Consider the following 19,113-nt stretch of genomic DNA (forward strand, 5'->3'; position numbering starts at 1 on the left):
GCCTTAGGTAGTCTCATAATGAATAATTCCAAATAAATCCTACCATTATTCTTTTTATTTGTTTTACTTAGAAGCTATTGGAAGTCATTGGAGCTGAAAGTACATTTCAACATGCCAAGCGTATTTACTGTATCTTGTAATCATCTTGCTAACCAGTTCACAGGCAAACAATAATTGGAGTTCTGTGTTTATTTCAGATACCTCAATATAGACTGCCCACAGATAAGAAAGCCAGCTCAGAGACATTTTTAAAGAGGCTGAAACACCTCCACTAAAGTGTTCCAGGAGTGCGACTCAGGAAGATGAACACACAAAGCCTTCTTCTGCATTCTGTGAAGATTCGGTGGCAACTAGGTATTTATGATAGAGATGCTGAATGAAGCTTGCATGCATTGAATAAATATTTGATGGAATTGATGCAGGGTGGCAGCAGGTTCCGAAAAAGAGTCAGAGCAAAGAACATAGCCACACACCAAACTGACCACTCACTTTATAGTGAGAAAGAGCCGCAAGAGTGGGCATTGAGCATAGAGCTCACGGTTACATAAAGTTGACATCATGAACTACAAGGAAGGATAGTTGATCTCCAGAAAGACACGAACTCAGAGTCGCATTATATCCAGCTTCTTTTAATCTTCTCCCTGCCTTCTCTATACATCCATGTTTTCTCCCCTACCTTTAATTATAATCCATCAGTGCTTAGGTCTGCCATGAACAAGAAGTGCTATGTTACTATAACTTGCTACAACGTGGACACCACCCATGAGTGTGTGGGCACCTGTGTGTGCACACACACGTGCACACATGGACAGTCACACATGCATGCAGGCACACACGCACGCTGCCCAGACTAGAAGGGCATGGCTAAGATCGCAGCCACATTTAGAATCACTAGGTCTGTGGGTTGGGTAACTTTTCCCCCTTTATTCCTTTTCCACATTCTGCCAAGGTAGATTTCTAGTGGGGTGAAAATCTGCCTCTGTCCACATGTATGAATACAAACTAATTAAAAAAAACACGGAATTTAATCTTAAAGAGAAGTTAAAAATTAGCTTCGGCTAGTAAGCAGTTTAACCAATTCCTTGCATTTGACTGGTTACTTTGAACATAATTGTTGATCTCTCTCTGAACTTCACTGTTTTCATAATAATGGCTAGTTTCCATAGATTGATTAGTGGTTGTCAATAAGGGAAGAAGAGGGGTTTAATGAAAAGGGAACATACAGAGTTTAGGCACTATTAAGATTGCTGAGGTAAAAAACCTGTAATTCAGGGAGAAAAGCTGATTCTGGGAACCAAATTGTTCAAATCAACAGCCTTCAGTCTGGAGTTCCAAAACCAAATCAAACCAAGCCAAATTATTCACTTTACTTTGGCGGACACCAAACATGGATGTATGTGAAATAACACACTGATTTTTTTTTTTTTTGGAATCCGCATGCATCAAATAAATTGAAGAATTGGGCTTCTTTCTCTAGCCTAGGTAATTTCAAGAAATGCCAGCAACCCATACCTTTAGTCTCAATTACTTGATGAAAGAATATTTGTCATTTTTCTTTTTCTTTTTTGGTGAACTAAGTGGATAATTGTCTCAGTTCTATGCTTTGGAGCTCTGTATACCTGTAGAGGATGTGTTGCACGTGTGGCCTGCAGGTTACAGCCATGCACCGCTTAATGACAAAGATTCATTTTGATAAATGTGTCAGTGCAGTAGGTATGTTTACAGCAGTATCATCACCACAAAAACGTGAGTAATATGTTATGCTATGATGTTATTACAGCTATGACATCACTAGATAATAGGAATTTTTAGCTTCATTATAATCTTATAGGACCACAGTCATATAGGAGGTCCATCCTATATGAAATGTCTTTACATGGCATATGACTGTATTTTACATCTGTTAATTTCTAGCAAAATTAATTTCTATAGAATAATGGGTAATTTTGAAAAATTTTGGCCAAAATGTTACAAACTCATTATTTGATTAACACAACTATACATACTGTATTCTACTGGTTCTAAGACACATATTTTTAGTTTTATCATCTCTGGAATCTCTGGAAATGGACCATTACCATCAGTGACAACTTACAATTATAATTGGCAGAGTTTTTTCTTTCGTAGTGGCATGGAAAATAAAGATGCATCGTACAATAAACAGCATCTTAGGCTTGTAAAGAAAAAGTACATGTGTGATGGTAATCTGTGGATAATTTCTTGTCCGTATGGTCTAGGGTGAAGAAAAATGTTTTGTGTCAAGGATCACCTATTCTTCCCTAATACTTCTTTATGCAGGAATTATATCCCCAAACTACAGCATGGCTCTTTTTACTCTAAAATGTCTTGTATTTACAACAAGTGGTTCACACTAGATTGCAATGTATTTGATAGAAGGTTCCTATATTGCCCTGTCCATTACCAACTAAAACAGTTACAAATGAAAATTCTAGAAGACTCTCAAAGGATGAAGCAAGAAGACCAGTTTCCCCATTGCTACCAAAGGGGGTGATGAGTCAAAAAAAAAAAAAAATGAAATGCAAAGTTAGTACCACTGAGTGGGATTTAGTTAATATTTTAAATTCAAGATGAGCATGCAAATATGCAACAAAATTCTGTGCTACATTCATGCTTGTTTTCTGGAAACTTTGCACAGCAGTTATTGTAATGCAAAGAAACCTCTACCATGGACCCCTCAGCCATGTCACTCAGTATTTCCAGCCTGAATTCTTTTTATGTCTATTCTCAGAGCCAGAAGTCTTGGAGAGGATTTTAAATATTAGTTTGAGGTGATATGGGGACAGTAGACAGAAGAGAAAGAACATGTTTAGATTTAATTCTTTTTTAAGTAATAAGGATTCCAGACAGGAAAAATAGACGTATTGGCTGTATGCTCGAATACATGCTTCTTACCACAAGCTTGCTGGCCTGTGGAATATACAGAAGATATGCACACATACATATAGCAAATATCTATGTTCTTTTTTTTTTTTTTCTGGCAGAGAAGTCATTTAATGGCTGAGGTTGGTATTGCTTCACTTTCAGCCCTCTGCTCTTTACCTCATCTCATTGTTCCTGGGAGCATTACCTCACCATCCTATATGTACAATTTAAAGGGAATTACCTATTACTTCAATTATTTGTCCCTTATCAACTGATGTTACACTACAAGGATTTGCATTGAAAGGACACAAAGAAAGAGCAAGTCATGGCACATAGCCAAATAAAAGAGTAATGTTCTGGTGAATTTAGCCTAAATAATTTACTGCTATATAAAAGTGGAAAAGTGGAAGGTGAACCCTTTGACCAGTAAATCTCTCCTGCCTGTGAAACCCTTATCTGGTCCCCTCCAACATATTCCACACGAGGAAGCCATCATCATTGGCTCTGGTTTGTTATTTGTAAACCTTGATCTTCTGCACTCGGTGTCCTAAATATGGATAATTAGCATCAGTTTATCACGCTTCTGCATATTTTCTCTTCTCTCCAAACATGCATGCTTCTATTGGCTGCCATTCTGCCACAGAAGATTATGGAGACAGATTGCAGAGAATGAATGTGCTAAACGAGATTAGGAAGGAATAGAAATAGCAACTTGGCCAATAAATTCCTCGTGAGAGCCTTATCATACAATTACACGTTGACTTGTTTCACACTCTCCCAGCCTCTTAATCCAACGCCCCCACCAAGAAGAAAATTTCACTAATTTCTGAATTACTGTATATCCTCCTGACTTGTTACTGAGAATGGTTGGAAAGAGAAACACTGCTGAGAACAACACATCGAACTTTAAAATAAAAAAAATGAACTTTATGTGTGAAAATGGGTGGTATGAATTTGGGATGTTTAAAGCGTATTTACGTCTATGAATGAATGCACAAAGCCTTGGCATAGAGGGATATTTAACTTCTCTTTGAGCACCAGATTCTCATTGTGCACTTTTGGGGGTTCAGAAGTGTATGAAGGGGAGGATTACCTTGCTTTTAAACAGAACTATCTGATGTGTTTTAAAACAGGACAAACTACTTACTTTTCTATTGTTATCACTGACAATGATCATGACGCCCCTGAGTACTTCTGGGCATATCACTTGGCCTTTGTGAATCCAGTCTCCTCCTCACTCAAACAGGCTGTTTCACATATTATAGCTTCTTATGCGTATTCACGTGTATGGGTAGAATTCTTGCCCTCTCTGGGTCTCAGACTGTAACCTAGAACGCTGTAATAGGGGTGTCCACAGGGGGAGCTCGCTGCTCCTTCCTCTGCCTGTTAATGTTATTCTCCCCAGGGCTTTAAAATAAGTTATGTGTTTAAAGAGGCCCATTAAGCCTTTTGATTCACCAGGGAACTATTTATAGCATAGAGCAGCACTGAGGCATTATGTTTCACCCAAAAAAGCAAGGCGCTGGGGCAGGAGAAAACCCTGAAGGACTGAGATTAAGTTTACTGGAAGGAATGGAAATTCAGATCAAATCTTAAAAATGATGTATTTGTCCTCACAGAAGAGGAAAGGCTTCCAGTTCATGGTGGGAAGGATTAATTAGCTAACGAAATTCACAGCAAGGGTAAAGAGTTTTTATGCATGGATCATGATGTTGCCTTCACTTCCGTTTTTCCAGATCATGTCTATTAGGATTGACTGAGGAGAGGGCCTCATGCACAATCCCTAGAAAAGAGTCCATATTTCAGAAGACAACATTCATTCAACAAATATGGACAACATTCATTCAACAAATATGTATTGAGTGGCTCCTATGCGGCCCGGCACTGTTCTGAGATTGTGGGGTGTACCAACACAAAGAAAGAGCCCCACCCTGGAAGAGCTGACAGTTACAGGATGCTGGTATGTCTTGACTAATGTTGGTGAGTATGGGTTTGCTTTTTGCAAGCTAGCTGATCTATTGGCTGCGAGGGATTTCCTTATTTGAAGAGAGAGCCAGCTTGGAACCTCCTTCCCTCCATTTATCTTGATAGGGAGAGAGAGACCAATGGACCTGGAATGAAGCCTTGGAAGGTGCTTGTCTGAGGACCCTAGACTCTTCATAGGAAATAGTAGGTAAGAGAATGCCTATCTTCCTAGAACCACATCCAGGAATAGATGCCATAGCGTGGCAGTCATAGCTCCAATGAGCTTTCTACATTTCAAGTTATAAAGTCATCTGTCCAGAAACACACACACATCTTTGATGTTTGAAAAGTTCTCCTTTCTCTGCATCCTCCTCTCCTCCAAAGTCACTGATATTCAAGGCACCTGTTTTGGGGAACATGAGTTCTGCTAAATGGGGTGAGAGTGACCTAGAGAAGGGATAGGACTGGTTTGTTGTTTTGTTTCCTAAAGAAAATGTCTTGGAGGCTTTTTAGTGCTAATTTGGGGGACCCTTAAGTTTGGTTTCATCTCTCCCTCTCAAGCAAGGCGTGCAGCTGAGACCCACAAGAAGTCCCTAGGCAAGTGCGTCACAGGCAGACTTGGACTTGGAGCTCAGCTACTGGAGATAGAGGGATCTCCACACCGAAATGTGGTATCAGATGAGGAGTTATTAATAACCGTTGTCCCCTCTCCTATGTCATATTTCCTAAATTGGTGAGCTAAATTGGGGGGGGGGCAGTGAGAGGGAGCCGTTTGCCATTAATCTGGGAACAAATGGCTAACCTCGGTGACTGGTATTTTCGCTTTTCTTTTCTCACTTTTCTCAGTGTGGGGAAGCGGTGGAGCCCGCGCGGAGCGATTGTGAGGGGCTCTGCTGGAATTTGGCAGCGCGGAGGCTTGGAGAGCAGCCCCATGCTGGCTCCTATTCAGCAGGCCAGTTTTCCTCGAGCTTTGGAAGTTTCACTCAGCCGTGCACTCAATGGCTTCACAAAGCTGATTACAAGCTTCAGCGCATTCCTGAAGGAGCCAAAAGCGACGCAGGTGCAAACGAGCCGAGGGAGCCCCTTATCCCGGTGACAGAATGGGACAAGCTGGGAAAGGCTTGGACCACACAAATCCAAGCTCACCAGGCAGCAGAAAGCCTGCCTTGGGAACCGGGGGTCATTATCCGCCCTATTCAGCTGGGCCCGGGGACCCTGGGGGCCTGGGAGGCCGGCCCGAGCTGGAGCACCAGCGCCAGTGCGCGCCTGCGGGAGTGGGGACCTCGCTTGGCCCTGCGGCCAGGCTGGGGCGCTGGACGACGGTTTGTGAGTTTGCGCCGACAGCATCAGTGAAATCCGTGTTCCGAAGGGCCGTGTCAACACAAGTAGGGACACAGGAGAAAGAGCGTGCAGGAGAAAACCTGATGCGTGGACAGTGGTCAACGTTTGTTATCCCACGTCCAGACCGCACTGCCCTGTCCCAGCCCCAGCGTGGAGCTGCGAGTCCCCGTCGGTCCCCCAGGCCACCGACACTCAGCTCCCAGGGTCACTCTGCGCCTTTTCTCCCCCACGCGGCTTTTCCCATCCGTCCTTGTGGCAATGGGGTTCCGCGGAGGGTGACCCCGACGCGGTGCGTTGGCAGGTACAGTGACCACGCGCCGGGAGCGGGGTCGGCGAGTCACAGGGCCGCCCAATGGAAGGGCGGGAAAGGAGGACTCCATCGCTGCGAGTCTGATTCTGAAGCAGGGGCGGAGGATCCATCCCCGCCCGGAGAATGAATGACGTCTCCTGTCCGAGCTCTCGGACCGCAAACCAGTGGCTGCGGGTGGCAGAGAAAAAAAGGGCAGCGCCGCGGGGAGCGCGCGGGAAAGGAGGGACAGCAGGCCGGAGAGAGGGACGTGGGCGTAGGAGGGACACGAGGCGGGGTGGGGGCGGAGCTGACGCACGGGCATCCTCGGAGCATCCTGCGCCAGCATAGGAAGCCCTGCGCCTCGTCCAGGCGAGCGCGGCACTCGAGTCCCTGTGTGGGGCTGGGCCTGGGTCCTGCTCTTGCGCGCCCCCCAGCTCTTCGTCCTGCCCACCGCGCTGGGCCCGGCTGCTCCCGGGGGTCCCCGCGGGCAGGGCGCGGGCGGGCCGGGCGCGCACGCCGACGCTCTTTTGTCTGATAACTAATTTGAGTTAATGCGATCTTTATGTAAAGCTAACAGCGGATAATTGTCTATTTTCTCGCCAACAATCTCCATCACAATCACTTATCTGGAAACCTGCGGCTGGATTAATCGTTATATTCCCGAGATGAGCGTCGCTGCAATTCGCAGTGAACGCGGGTGGGAACATGGAAACGCCTCCCCCGCGCTTGCGCGGCGGGTTACGGGCCAGCTCTGCTACCGCCCGCGACCAGGTGTGTCCGGGGGTTAGTGTCCGCGGGCGGGGCTGCAGGACGCCTTCTCCAGGGCTGGCTTTTGTTCGGGTGGGTGGTGCGGGGGTGCAGAAGGCGGAGGGAGGAAGAAGAGGAGGAGGAAGCAGGGGAGGAGGGGACTAAGAGGGGACCAAGAGGAGGAGGATATGCGGGCTGCGAAGCCGAGTACAGCCTGGGTCTAGCTGGGCCTGGGCAGTCCCTCCGTGCACTGTGACGTGGCCTTAGGGTCCACCCGGCTGAGGAGCTGTCAGTGTCAGAAACAAGTCTTTCGACCTGGAAGGATGCAACCCCCCCTTTTTTTTCCTGCAGTAAGGTGCTCTCTCCCCTCCTCTGGGTCCCTCTAGCTTCATACCCGGCCCCATCCACCAGTTCCCGCCTGAAGTCCCTCTTCCAAGATCCCTATCTTCAGGATCTCCATCTCTGCAAATTATTGGCAATATTTACTCTCCTCGCGATTGAAATACCCAAGAGGGAAAACCTTGGGTGTGGAAACACATCCCAGTGCCGCAATCCCCACGGTGCTCCCATGTTAGGGATAAAACACGATGGCAGATGGAAATAAGGCCTCTGGGGGAAAAGGTACTTGTGTGGCAAAGATTTTGTCTTCCTGAGCTGAAGTCCAAACATGAGTGTCAAAAGAAACTCCGTGTGGTTCTGGTGGTGGAGGTTCTCTGTGCGTGTGACTTCCTTGTGCAGTCAAGTGTAAAGCGATGGCCTGCTGGAACCAAGAACTGCGTATGGCTGGTCACTTGGAAGTAAACCATTAGATTCCATTTACTTCTACAACAGATTTGCCAGCCAAGGGACCACCATCGCAACTTTTCAAAGTGGGGTTTCTGAAAAATGGCAAATTCAGTCTCAATCCGTGACAGTTGTTGGCCACATAGAATGGAGCCATTTGTTTCCCTGTTGGCATTATGACTCAAACTTCTAAGAGTGGAAGGATACAGAGAAATAAAATGCCACGAAATTACTGGATTTTTAAATAAAGGAAGACCCCAAATTAACCCTAAGATAAGACATTGCAAATTCCTATTAAAATCTTTAAGTCTTCAATTTTCCCCTCCAGCAGCTTGATGAGGTCTTTAAAAGCAAACAAGTAAATCCACCCTCCCATGTCAGCTAGTCCCAGCCCTTGCCGAGTTTCCCAGGGCTGCTTTTTGTTGGGGCATTCTGGAATCATCCCACTTCATCTCTCACCTGAATCTTGTCATCTCGGCCATCTTGAAGTGATCTGTGAACAATGCTGATCCCTGCGACAGACCCGCTGGTCAATCAGGCAGAACAGACTATGCAAATGCTGTGGAGAGGCGAAGCGCCCGGGAACACTGGCTCCCATTGTCTTGGGCATTTCAAAGCGCGGAGCAGCTGCGCAGACTTGTCGCCTCGGACCCTCGGTTGCCACACTAATGTCATCATTGCAAAACATCAGATTTTGAAAACTATACAATCCGAATTCATTAGCAGCCTCTGGGCAAAGGCTTCTCTTCTCCACGACAAGTTTCAAACTCCAGATTCCCTTCTGCTGGGAGGAGAAAGGGAAAGGGGTGTTTTGCAAGTGACGGTGGCTGGCAATCCATAATTGCCTCTTTCTGGCTGATTCGAAAACTTTAAAACTTGTCTTTGGGGTTCTGAGCTCTGACCTCTGACTCACGCGACTCTGAAATTTTGAGGTTTTCGCGTTTTCCCTTAAGCGTTGCTTGCAAGTTCAAATTCATTGAAAGCAGCCAAGATAACGCGTGGAGTGAATGTAACAAAGACACCATCTTCTGCTTTCATGATAACGCCAGTGAGAGTTTTGGAAGTAATTTTGTTTAGATTGAACTCAAAACAATACATGTTAGAGCAATTGTATCCCTAAAGCAAACAAGCTAGTTACACAGACAACGACGTTCCTCACTGGCGCTGTTACAAACAGCTTACCAACTTCGAGTGTCCACCATGACACGCGCGTCTTAGTGATTTATGTAATTGTTTTATTCCCCATTGCTGAGATAACGAATCTTCTCTCTCCCTATTGCTTTGCCCCACCCCCAACTTCCAAGCTGATGTCGTGTTTTTTTTTTAGAACCAAGGCGGCAGGCGGGACGCGCATGGTGCTCGTGGCAGCGGCTCGTGGGGTGGGTTCTGGGCGCCGAAGCGCGGGTGCGGAATGCCCTGGGTCCCGCCAGACGGGCACCTGCCGGCACTGGAACCTCGCGGCGCAGGCAACGGTCTAGTCTGAGGGCACAGAGGCCGCGCGTAGCGGCGCTTTCCAGACTGCTGGGAGGCCCCAGGGCGCCAGCTCTCCGATCAAGTTGTGTTCTCCACTCGTGGACCGATTTGTTAACGTGTCCTTCTGTTTATTTACATTATTCCATGTCCTCTGTCCTCTCCCTACCTCTTCTGTGGGCTGGAGAATTTTTCCAGGAAAAGCCAGTCAACACGGAGAAAAGCCAATCAACACTAGGCCAATTCCTAGCCAGGAGCTGAGAGTTAAGCATCAAGGTTGAAGGTGGCAGAAAAGGTCGGGTTCTCCCCTGCGCGTCCCCGCAGCCTGGGCAATGAGCTCTGCAGCCTCTTAAAGTGCCTTCTCTTTCCTTGACATACTGAGGGAGTAGAATTTGGAAGGGCAATGCAACCAAATAACGTTTTTGTAAACACAACAAGGAGAACAGGGAAATAAATGGAGAAAAGGCCTCATCGGGTGTGCCTTGTTTGGTTAGGGTTTGGGGTAGAGGTGCAGGCCTCTATTGCATCCCAGGGAAAAGCTCTTCCTAAATATGGACATTTTTGGAGGAACTGAACTAGAACACTCCACGGAAAGTTGTATGATTTGAGTCTTGAGGTTCAGACTGCAGTTACTCTTCGAACCTCCCGACTGGGCCTGGGAGGTAGACGATCTCCAGCACCCTCCAGGCGCCCTCACTCTGCTCACTCATTCAGGGCCTGCAAGACCAGCAATGACCGCAACAGGGCTGGAAGCCAGAAGCAAACTTTCTGGAAGTCCTGGCTATGGGGAAGCAGGACACGAAGGATGATGTAAGTTCCAGAGAGAGTTTTTCCTGGGTTGGATCACCAGTGTCTCTCCAGGGTGTAGACAGAGCCTGGTTCATTGGGAGTGTCCAAAATGTGTTTGCGGAAGCACTAAAGAGGCCCTGGCCAAGGGTGGAGCTGATGGTCGCAGGAAAATTTCAATGGCTAAGGTAGGTCTCTTCCTAGCAGAGGCTGCTCCAGGGTGCCCACTCTGGTTGGGCCAGCGCCCTGCAAGCTGGTGAGCCTGGTCTTATCCTCGCCTTCCTCTCTTTCTCATACACATTCACTTTCACACACATCATGCGCATTCTTACACACTCATACACCCACATGACACACACACTATACACTAACATGCACACATACCAGAATCTCTCACACACAGATGTATACTACACAGAGCCACCCAAGTTCACTCTCACATGATTCACACACACACACACACACACACACACACACACACACACATATACACACTCTCTTGGGGCCCTGAAGTAACAGGCTGGCTGAGTACTGGAACTGGCTTGTAGCTGGGCACCTGATCCTTATGGGAGGAGAAATCATAAAGCTAGTAAGAATACTATGTTAGCTACACACAGGGATGAGTGAGCACATTCTTACAAAAATTCAACAAGTACAGCAAAAAAGTAATGTTGGTGAAAGACAAGGGCAATTTATTTCTGAACCTTTTTCTTCTGAGCTCTCAGAGCCAGCTTCCTGTCAAGCTTGCCAGTGGGTTGATTGTCACTTTGTATCCAACTCTTCCAGGTTTATACTTTCTCACAGTATATTTGGCCGCCCGCTTAGGCTACTGTTATCCAACATGGTAGCCACCAGCCATGTGTAACTACTGAGCACTTCACATCTGTCCAGTCCAAATAGAGATGTGCTGTGAGTATGTGAAAGAAAGCATGTAAAATACCTCATTAATCATTTAAAAATACTGATTTCAAATTGACATGGTTATATTTTTGGTATATTGGGTAAAATAAACTACATTATTTAAGTTAATTTCACTTGCTTCTTTTTCTGTTTTTAAAATGCAGCTATTGGGAAATTTAAACTTACCTATGTGGCTCCTATTTGTGGCTTATATTCTTTCTGTAGGTCAGCCCTACACCCCTAGACTTTCCCACTGATCCTTCAGGAAATGGAAGAGGAAAAGCAAAAATGGTGGAACATGCTGAGTTCCTGATTTAGCAGGAGGGGATATAGACCCACCCCTCCTAAACATTTAACTTTAAAAATGTTAAAGTTGCTTTTGTAACATAATATATTATCAAACCTTCTTTTCTTTCACAAGAATGCATGGTGGGGGTGGGTGGCATTACACATTGTACTTTATTGCTTGATTCATTTTCTTTCCATTTTAACTTTAATTCCATTTAATCACTGTATTGTGATCTCAGTCAGCAATCTTAAATGAACTCTCGAGTAACTTTTGAAGAATCTTCCTACAAAGGTTGGATAATGATGAGATGTAAATTACTACAGATTATTGTATAATGTCTACACAGGGCTGAAGCAACCCCTTTCCTGTTATTTTCAAATTTCAGGTCAGCGTTTTGGTAATTTTCTACTTTATTTTTTTCTCCTGCAAAGTATTACCACCACCACCCACCACTGCAACTCTACACAAAACAAACAAAACAAAAGCTTAAGCAAGAATTTACATCACCTGAAAATGCTTCCTACTAAGCAAGAATGGAATTTCTTCCATATTCCCCCTTATGATTGACTCATAACTTTAAAAATCTATGATGTCATACCTTGATCAAGGAGATTACTACAAAATATATACAATCTTTTTGTGTTTTAAAAGTAGTCTACGTTAACATTTTAGAAATAAGATTTCTAGAAGTAAAATCATAAAACTGAGACATTATATTTCACCTTTTGATGATAGCAAAAGAGAGATTGCTCTAACTATTGTTTTTAAGAAATTCAGTGTAACTGCAACATGAAAATTCTGCATGCATATATACTTGATATACACACTTCGCATTTTTAAGTATATTTATCTAGAGCATTATGTAATTAATGAAAAAGCAATTCATCAAAAATGTGAGGTGAGTCTATTTTGACAATAAATTGGAAGTATCTTATACATGATTTTTTGGTAAAATTAAAATTTTGTTTCTATCATAAAAGGAATTCTATTGCTCGTTATTGGTATGTCCATTTACTGTTCTATTTTTGTCTAAATTAAATTTAACTAAAGGAAAAAATTATTGTAGAATATCAAGATCAAGGTTTTGTTGGCAAGATCATTGAAATACTCGTAGTTTATTCTTTGTTTTAACTCCTTGGAAAATATCCCTCTTGTTATTCAATTCTTCTGTTCAATTTAGGAAAAAGTTAATAGAATAGGTTATGCTTTAATCAAACTGCCTGTTTTTTAAGAGTTTCCTATGGAATAACTAAAAATTTAGCACGTATCTTGCTGAAGACCCATCACCGTCCTATTAGAAACTCAACTAATCTCAGTTGGGATGTGTAGGATATGGTATATTTATTAGTATAACAAGGTTGTTTGTTTTTGTGATGACTCATGTTTGCTCTTATTAAACTTACTGAAATAAAACTAAAGGAAACAAACTGCAAGAATTTAGCCACTTCACTGCCAACTCTGCTCTTCTATTTTTAGAATCATCTTGGAGTAAAAGAACAAAAAGTTATTTAAAAGCCTAGAGAAGAGGACCGATCCTTTGGCTCAGGTGGTTGGAGCGCCGTGTTCCTAACGCTGAGGTTGCTGGTTCTAGTCCCACATGGGCCAGTGAGCTGCACCCTCTACAGCTAAGACTGTGAACAACAGCTGTCCCTGGAGATGGGCTGCTGTGGGCTGCTGTTAGCTGCTGTGTGCTGCCTTGGGCTATCATGTGCTACCATGAGTGGCCGGTGGCCATCGTGAGCGGCCAGCAGCCATCGTGAGCGGCCAGCAGCCGGTGAGAGTTGCCGTGAGCTGCTGTGAACGGCCGACCAACGGCCTCAGCTGGGGGAGCGCAAGGCTCATAATACCACATGGGCCAGGGAGCTGTGTCTTATACTACTAGACTGAGAAACAACGGCTTGAACCGGAGTGCTGGGGGCGGGGGGAGGTGGAAGAAAGGGGGGAAAAATAAAAATAAAAAGAGCAGCTTTATTAAAAAATGAAAACATAGAGAAACTCAGTCACATAGTACCCAGACTAGCAGTATAGAAATTCATGCCAGCAAATTCAAACCTTCCAGTTAGCTTGTTCTTTGGTTTATTTAATATACGTATTACATGACCTTATTTGCTTCATCATGTTATTAGAAAGATTCTCATTGGCTTTCTGTTTTTCTTTTTTACCCCCAAAAGACTGTAATGGTCATACACTTTCAAATATTCACAGACAAGATATTCTGGATAAATAATCTAAGATTAACTAAATTAGGTCAATGTTCATACAGTGACAGTGTGATATGTCTCTTGTGGTGAAATTATCTGCTGTCAGCTACATTGATTGAAAAACCACTACAGACTGAAAAAGAAAAAAGTCTTATTACAAGATTTCTCAAAAGCAGATAAGAGAGCAAAGAAGCCCTCTCGTAAATGAGGGACCTTATCTAGATTTTAATATGACCGTAAGCAAATTGTAAATGTTTTTGTAAGTTAGACAACTTGTATGGGAAAGCAGACGTTTCTAAAGTTTCTAGGAGTCTAAGCCAGTCAGTACAGTTTGCACATCTGTTCATTGCTGGTGGGTCTTTGTTCTTTTCCTCAAGCTATATTCCATAGAAAGGCTGAATAGCATCAAATTCAGGGTACATTGTCTGGACTGTTTAATGCATTCTAGGATGGATAAACCCCAACAGACTGATGCTTGAATATCATTGTGTGAAGACACCTTCCTTTTTCTTTATTTATTGTTTATGTCTAACTTCATGATTGTTTCTCTCTTTTTGAAAACTGCTATTAATACTAATAAAATTTCTTATAACAAGACCAAAATGTCAGGGATTTGAAAAGAAGATTCTTGAGATTTTTATGCATTTGCTAAAATCAGTGGCGTACTCTGTTTATTTTTACTAGCTAGCCTCTCTAGCTATTTTATAGGTGAACAAATAAATGCTCCATTTGTCTGGGCCTGTGATCATCATTCTCTAATCAGTCAAAGTTCACTGAATTGTTTTTCCATTACCATTATGATCTACTTATTATCACAAAAGATAGTTAATAAGTTGATACTTTAATATAATTAACAGAATGGCTGTTAGGAAATATATTTCAAAAATAAACACAGACTAGTCCCGCAACTAGTGGATGCCATCCTATTTAAAATTTACTATATCTAGAACATAGTTTGAGGGGTAATAACTAGGATAGCCATTATCTTCAGGTTTAAACTGCACTTCTAATGTAAACATACTGTCTCAGGCATGCAATAAACTGTAATGAAATAAAACTAAAAAGAAAATCCAGCAGCCCGAAACGGAACATTCTTGATTGCATTCTAATAGGAAAGTGAGCACTTTGCAGAAGAATATTGCACTAGTTCAAATATTCCAGAGAGCAACAGCTGCGGGTAGATATAAACTCTGGAAAAACAGCTGCCAAAACAAAAATAGAAAAGCAAAATAAATCAGAGTTTGAGGTCTGGAATGAAGAATTCTTTAAAGTTTAAAATATTAAATTTCACGTGAAAGTGAGGGCTGAAAACTGCCCAGCTCTGCTCACAGTTCTGCTGTGGACATCAGGGGTGAGTTGGCACCCCTTCCTTGCCCTACCCAGACACATTATACTCCCCAAGGTCTTTTTAGCAAACTTCAGCCACCAGTACACTCCTGCTGTTGTGTCCATCTGGGGCAAGTGTGCTAGAGCCACTGACATCCCTGGGAAGATGGAAGTAGCAACCCCTCCTTACTTGAGTCACAGAAACTTCCTTTGCACCGTCACGATTTGACCTTAGTGTTCGGGGGATTGGTTCACAATACGCCTGTTGTTCAGATCACAGGTACACTTGTAGTCGAAGGGTTTGGCACTTTATTCGGTTTGGCCTTTCATAGGTTTTCTGGCTATTTCCAACTATACCCCAACGTGCTCTAACAGTAGGGTCATGTCTGAAGCCCTTATCTGCTCTGGAAGGAAATGAATCCATTCTCTCTGTCGGGTTACACCAAGGAATGCACATTTTGTGAGGGGTAGAGGTAAAGGGGCATCCTTTTCATTCATGAGCCAAACTCCCATTCACACCTCCTTCCTCCTTGATCTGAGCATGCCCAGGGTTTATGGCTTTTAAAAACTTATGTTTTAAAACAAACAAACAAACAAAAAACTTATGTTTCATGTGCTTCTCTCTTTAGAGATAAATGGAAGTGAGGGAAGGACTCTCAAAGGCCATTCCATGAGAGGATGTTTCTGAAGATCTGTAGCATGGGCTTTTATTTCAGGTCTGCAAAAATTAACAGATACCTTCACTGGGCTTTATTCATAAGCTGCAATGGTAACTTATATTCCTTTTAATAAAAAAAGAGAAGATGGTAGTGTAAGAGTCAATAGATATTTGATAAATATTTATTGTATTCCTGGTCCTTTGCAAAGCACGGATACAAAACTAAAAGAGATGTTAGTTATGATTCATGCTCTCAGGAAATTCTCAACTTTGTGAGGGAGAAAGAGAGTAAATGCTTGACTACCGCACAACATGGCAATGCAATAGCAGGTCATTCCATGGGAATAATAAGAGGGTAGTTGGCATCTGTGTCCAGTGAGATCACAGCCAGCATCCAGGGATCTCAGTCTTGGAGAAAGAAAGGCAAAGTGAAAGGAATTCTAGGCAGGGAACAGCATATATAAAGGTGCAGAGGCTAGAAAGAGGAAGTTGTTATCAAGAATATGCAAGCTGCCTGGGCCAACGGGCACTTTTACAGGAATGAAGGCTTTAATAATTCTGTGGGGGAAGGGAGGGATTTGGGTTTGGTCAGTCAGGGAAAGCTTTCCAGAGGGAGATGGAATTTGCTTAGGGCCTTAGAACAGAGAGTACGCTTGGAGAGCTTGGGTGGAAGGCAACATCTCTCACAGAGGGAGCAGCAGAGGGAATGAGAAAGGGGGGTGGGTGTTTGCATTGTACTTAGGGTGGGGCATCCTTGGGTTGTGTTGGAGTAGAAGACTTTGAGCATGTAGAGAGAGGGTGATAATGCTGGGGAAGGAGTGTCTGGTTGAGCAGTGGAGGAAGTTGAAGGCAGGTAACGAATGTAGACCTGATTCTTTGGGCAACAAACACCTGGTGAATGATTTCGAGCAGGAAAGATGGGTGAGGTTTGCTACATCTTGGGTATCTAGGTGTGTGTGGGACTGCTAGGATTGCTGTATATGGCTTTGCTTGCGCCTCGGTCCATGAGAATAGTCCTTGACAAGAATCTGAGAGCAACTGAACCCAGAGAGATAGACAGAGAGAGAGAGAGAGGAGAGAGAGAGAGAGAGAGAGAGAGAGAGAGATTATTGCAGGTGGTGAATGGCTGACCTCAGGGTTCATGGAGCAGATAGCTGCCCCTTTCTGGGTGTGCATGGAGCACAGTCTGGCCCCTATTCCCTCTCTGATCATATTTTTGATTTACACTCCCCTCTGGTCATCCACTTCGGCCATAGTGACCTCCTTCCACTCTGGCCTCAGGCCTTAGTGCAGCTGTTTCCTCTTCTCACAGATGCCTCACTTCTTCACTACATCAGCTCTCTGCTCAAAGGTCACTGGTTTGTTTTTCAACTGTGCCTGGCCCAGGGAGCCTTTGGAATCAACCGGACTGAGTGTGTAGCCTGTTTTAATATCCCGACTTCTCCAGCGTGGTAGGAGGCTGCATTAGTCTGCATGGAGGAGAGGCCTTGGTGCTGGCAGCAGTTGGGGTGGAGATGATTTCTGATCTGATTGCACCACGCATGGCAGCGTAATTGCCAATCAGTCCAGGAGAGATTAGATTCAAAGCTGTATTCATGTGGCCGGGTCCCACCTTGGAGTTATTCTAAACTGAGTCAGGTCTGGTGCCTGTCACTCAGGTCTTGGAGACTGAGGTCCCCCTGGGGCTGCAGAGAGGCTCAGGCATGTTTTCATCCCAGCTCCTGGAGCCCTGCTGGGCTATCGAGCCCCAATCAGGGGGCTGTCAGGAGGCCATCCTGATGCTGCCCCTTCATGAGATTGCTCAGGAAGCCAGGACGACCTCAGGTTCCCTAATGAGTTCAGCAGCTGGGGGCTTCCACTGCAGACCCCAGAAGCAGGCGGGCACATGGCTGACGTAGCAATACCCTCAATCCTAATGTGCCGTCACCAGCTGTGTGACCTACAGTAGCGGCAGCAGCCGGGCCATGTGGCCTGGCCCCAGAGTGAGCTCCAAAGTGAGGCTGGCTTTGCCAGTTCAGATAACGGTGCCTCTAGGAGGTGAGACACTGTCCCCATTTCACTCCCAGTTCTCCTCAGAGCTCTCAGGGTAAAATCATGCATTCTGAATTTGAATATGAAGAATAATAAATGGACAATGAAATAAAAACTCCTCATATATCAAATGAACCACTGTGCAGGAGACAGGACTTCAAGTAGATTCATGTAGAGCAGGGGTGTCTAAACTTTTTTCAACGTTTTTCACCAAGGGCCATATGCGGTAAAATACACAAACAGCCGGGCCACTCACTCGAGGTGAAGTACGTATTGCCTCACCTGTTTATTTAAGTAAACTAAATATATTTTTGGAATTTGCTGCGGGCCAATTAAAAATGGATTGGGGGCCCCAGTTGGCCCGCGGGCCGCAGTTTGGACACCCCTGATGTAGACATATTTCAAAACTGGCAATTTGGATATTAAAACTCAAATGTTATCTGTGCCTTCGGGGAGCAGTGCCAGCATGCTCAGCAGGCTGGGAACAAGCCCTCAGCGGAATCCTTGAACCCTCGTCCCTGATCCTCGAGCCCAAGTGTACCTCACCCATGGGGCACGGTACCCTTCTGCAGACAACTTCTCTCTCCTCCAGTTCTGTGCCATTTACACGCTCCCTCAGAACCCTGTGGAGCTTTCAAAGCTAGAACTTATAACACTACCTTGTAATCATGGGTTTGTTTCTCTGTCCCTCTCACTACTTTGGGACAGGAACCCTGCCTCACTTTGACTTGTCTCTTCAGCACTGGCGTGTGCTAGACTTGGCTGTGGGTAGGGGGGAGGGAGGAGTAAAGCAAGGGGAGCAGGAAAGGAGTAAAAGCCAACACCTACAAGAGTGTCCTTAGCTTCCCTCGTTGGCAATGGTGAAAGAGCACATGCTATTTCTGGGACAGAGCCATAGGTGATGAGCGGGGAGCCCTAGGGGGTGCTCATGGGTTCTGCCTCCCTCACCAGTCACTGCCATCCCAATGCCACCGCTTCTCCTGGACACAGAGAGGACCAGCTTTCCCCCATTAATGGTCAGGGGCTGACAGTGGAAAGTTTTATTTATTACTTTTATTTTTAGCATTCCTGAATTTCATTCTCTGGAAAAGAGACATTTGTTCAGAATTGGTTAAGGAAGGGTAATAAGTAAAAGACTGGAAACAGTATAAAGTGGTTTTCTGGATTATATAGGATGGCCCAAATCTTCTTGGAGGCTCCAGGCGTGTCTTAAACATAAGAACTGTAGCACACGTAGTACAGACACCAGCAGCAGGACACCAGCAGGAGAAACACTTGCAGGAAACTTGGAAAAGTTGCAAATTCTCTTAGGGCTTGTCAGTGCTTTCAGAAAGGTGAAGATCTTTACTTTGACCTGAATACAAAGCACACAGACCTTTGCCGTTTTATTTATATAAACTGTGAGCACCTAGCCCATAGTTGAACAATCTGATGCCAAGAGCTG

The 19,113-nt window shown here is 44.5% G+C and overlaps 1 protein-coding gene across 1 annotated transcript; it reads left to right on the plus strand.

The window, feature by feature from the left end:
• Nucleotides 1-710: 710 nt before the first annotated feature.
• LOC141571246 (uncharacterized) lies at nt 711-14,675 on the plus strand. Its single transcript, XM_074331496.1, has 6 exons — nt 711-766; nt 5,036-5,056; nt 5,414-5,519; nt 5,695-10,288; nt 11,051-11,173; nt 12,930-14,675. Exons 1-4 carry the CDS (start codon nt 711-713, stop codon nt 6,199-6,201), a joined length of 690 nt encoding a protein of 229 aa, XP_074187597.1. The 3' UTR covers nt 6,202-10,288; nt 11,051-11,173; nt 12,930-14,675.
• Nucleotides 14,676-19,113: the final 4,438 nt, after the last annotated feature.

The sequence above is a fragment of the Rhinolophus sinicus genome, linkage group LG04, assembly GCF_036562045.2.
Source record: "Rhinolophus sinicus isolate RSC01 linkage group LG04, ASM3656204v1, whole genome shotgun sequence".
In the NCBI taxonomy this organism is placed as follows: domain Eukaryota; kingdom Metazoa; phylum Chordata; class Mammalia; order Chiroptera; family Rhinolophidae; genus Rhinolophus; species Rhinolophus sinicus.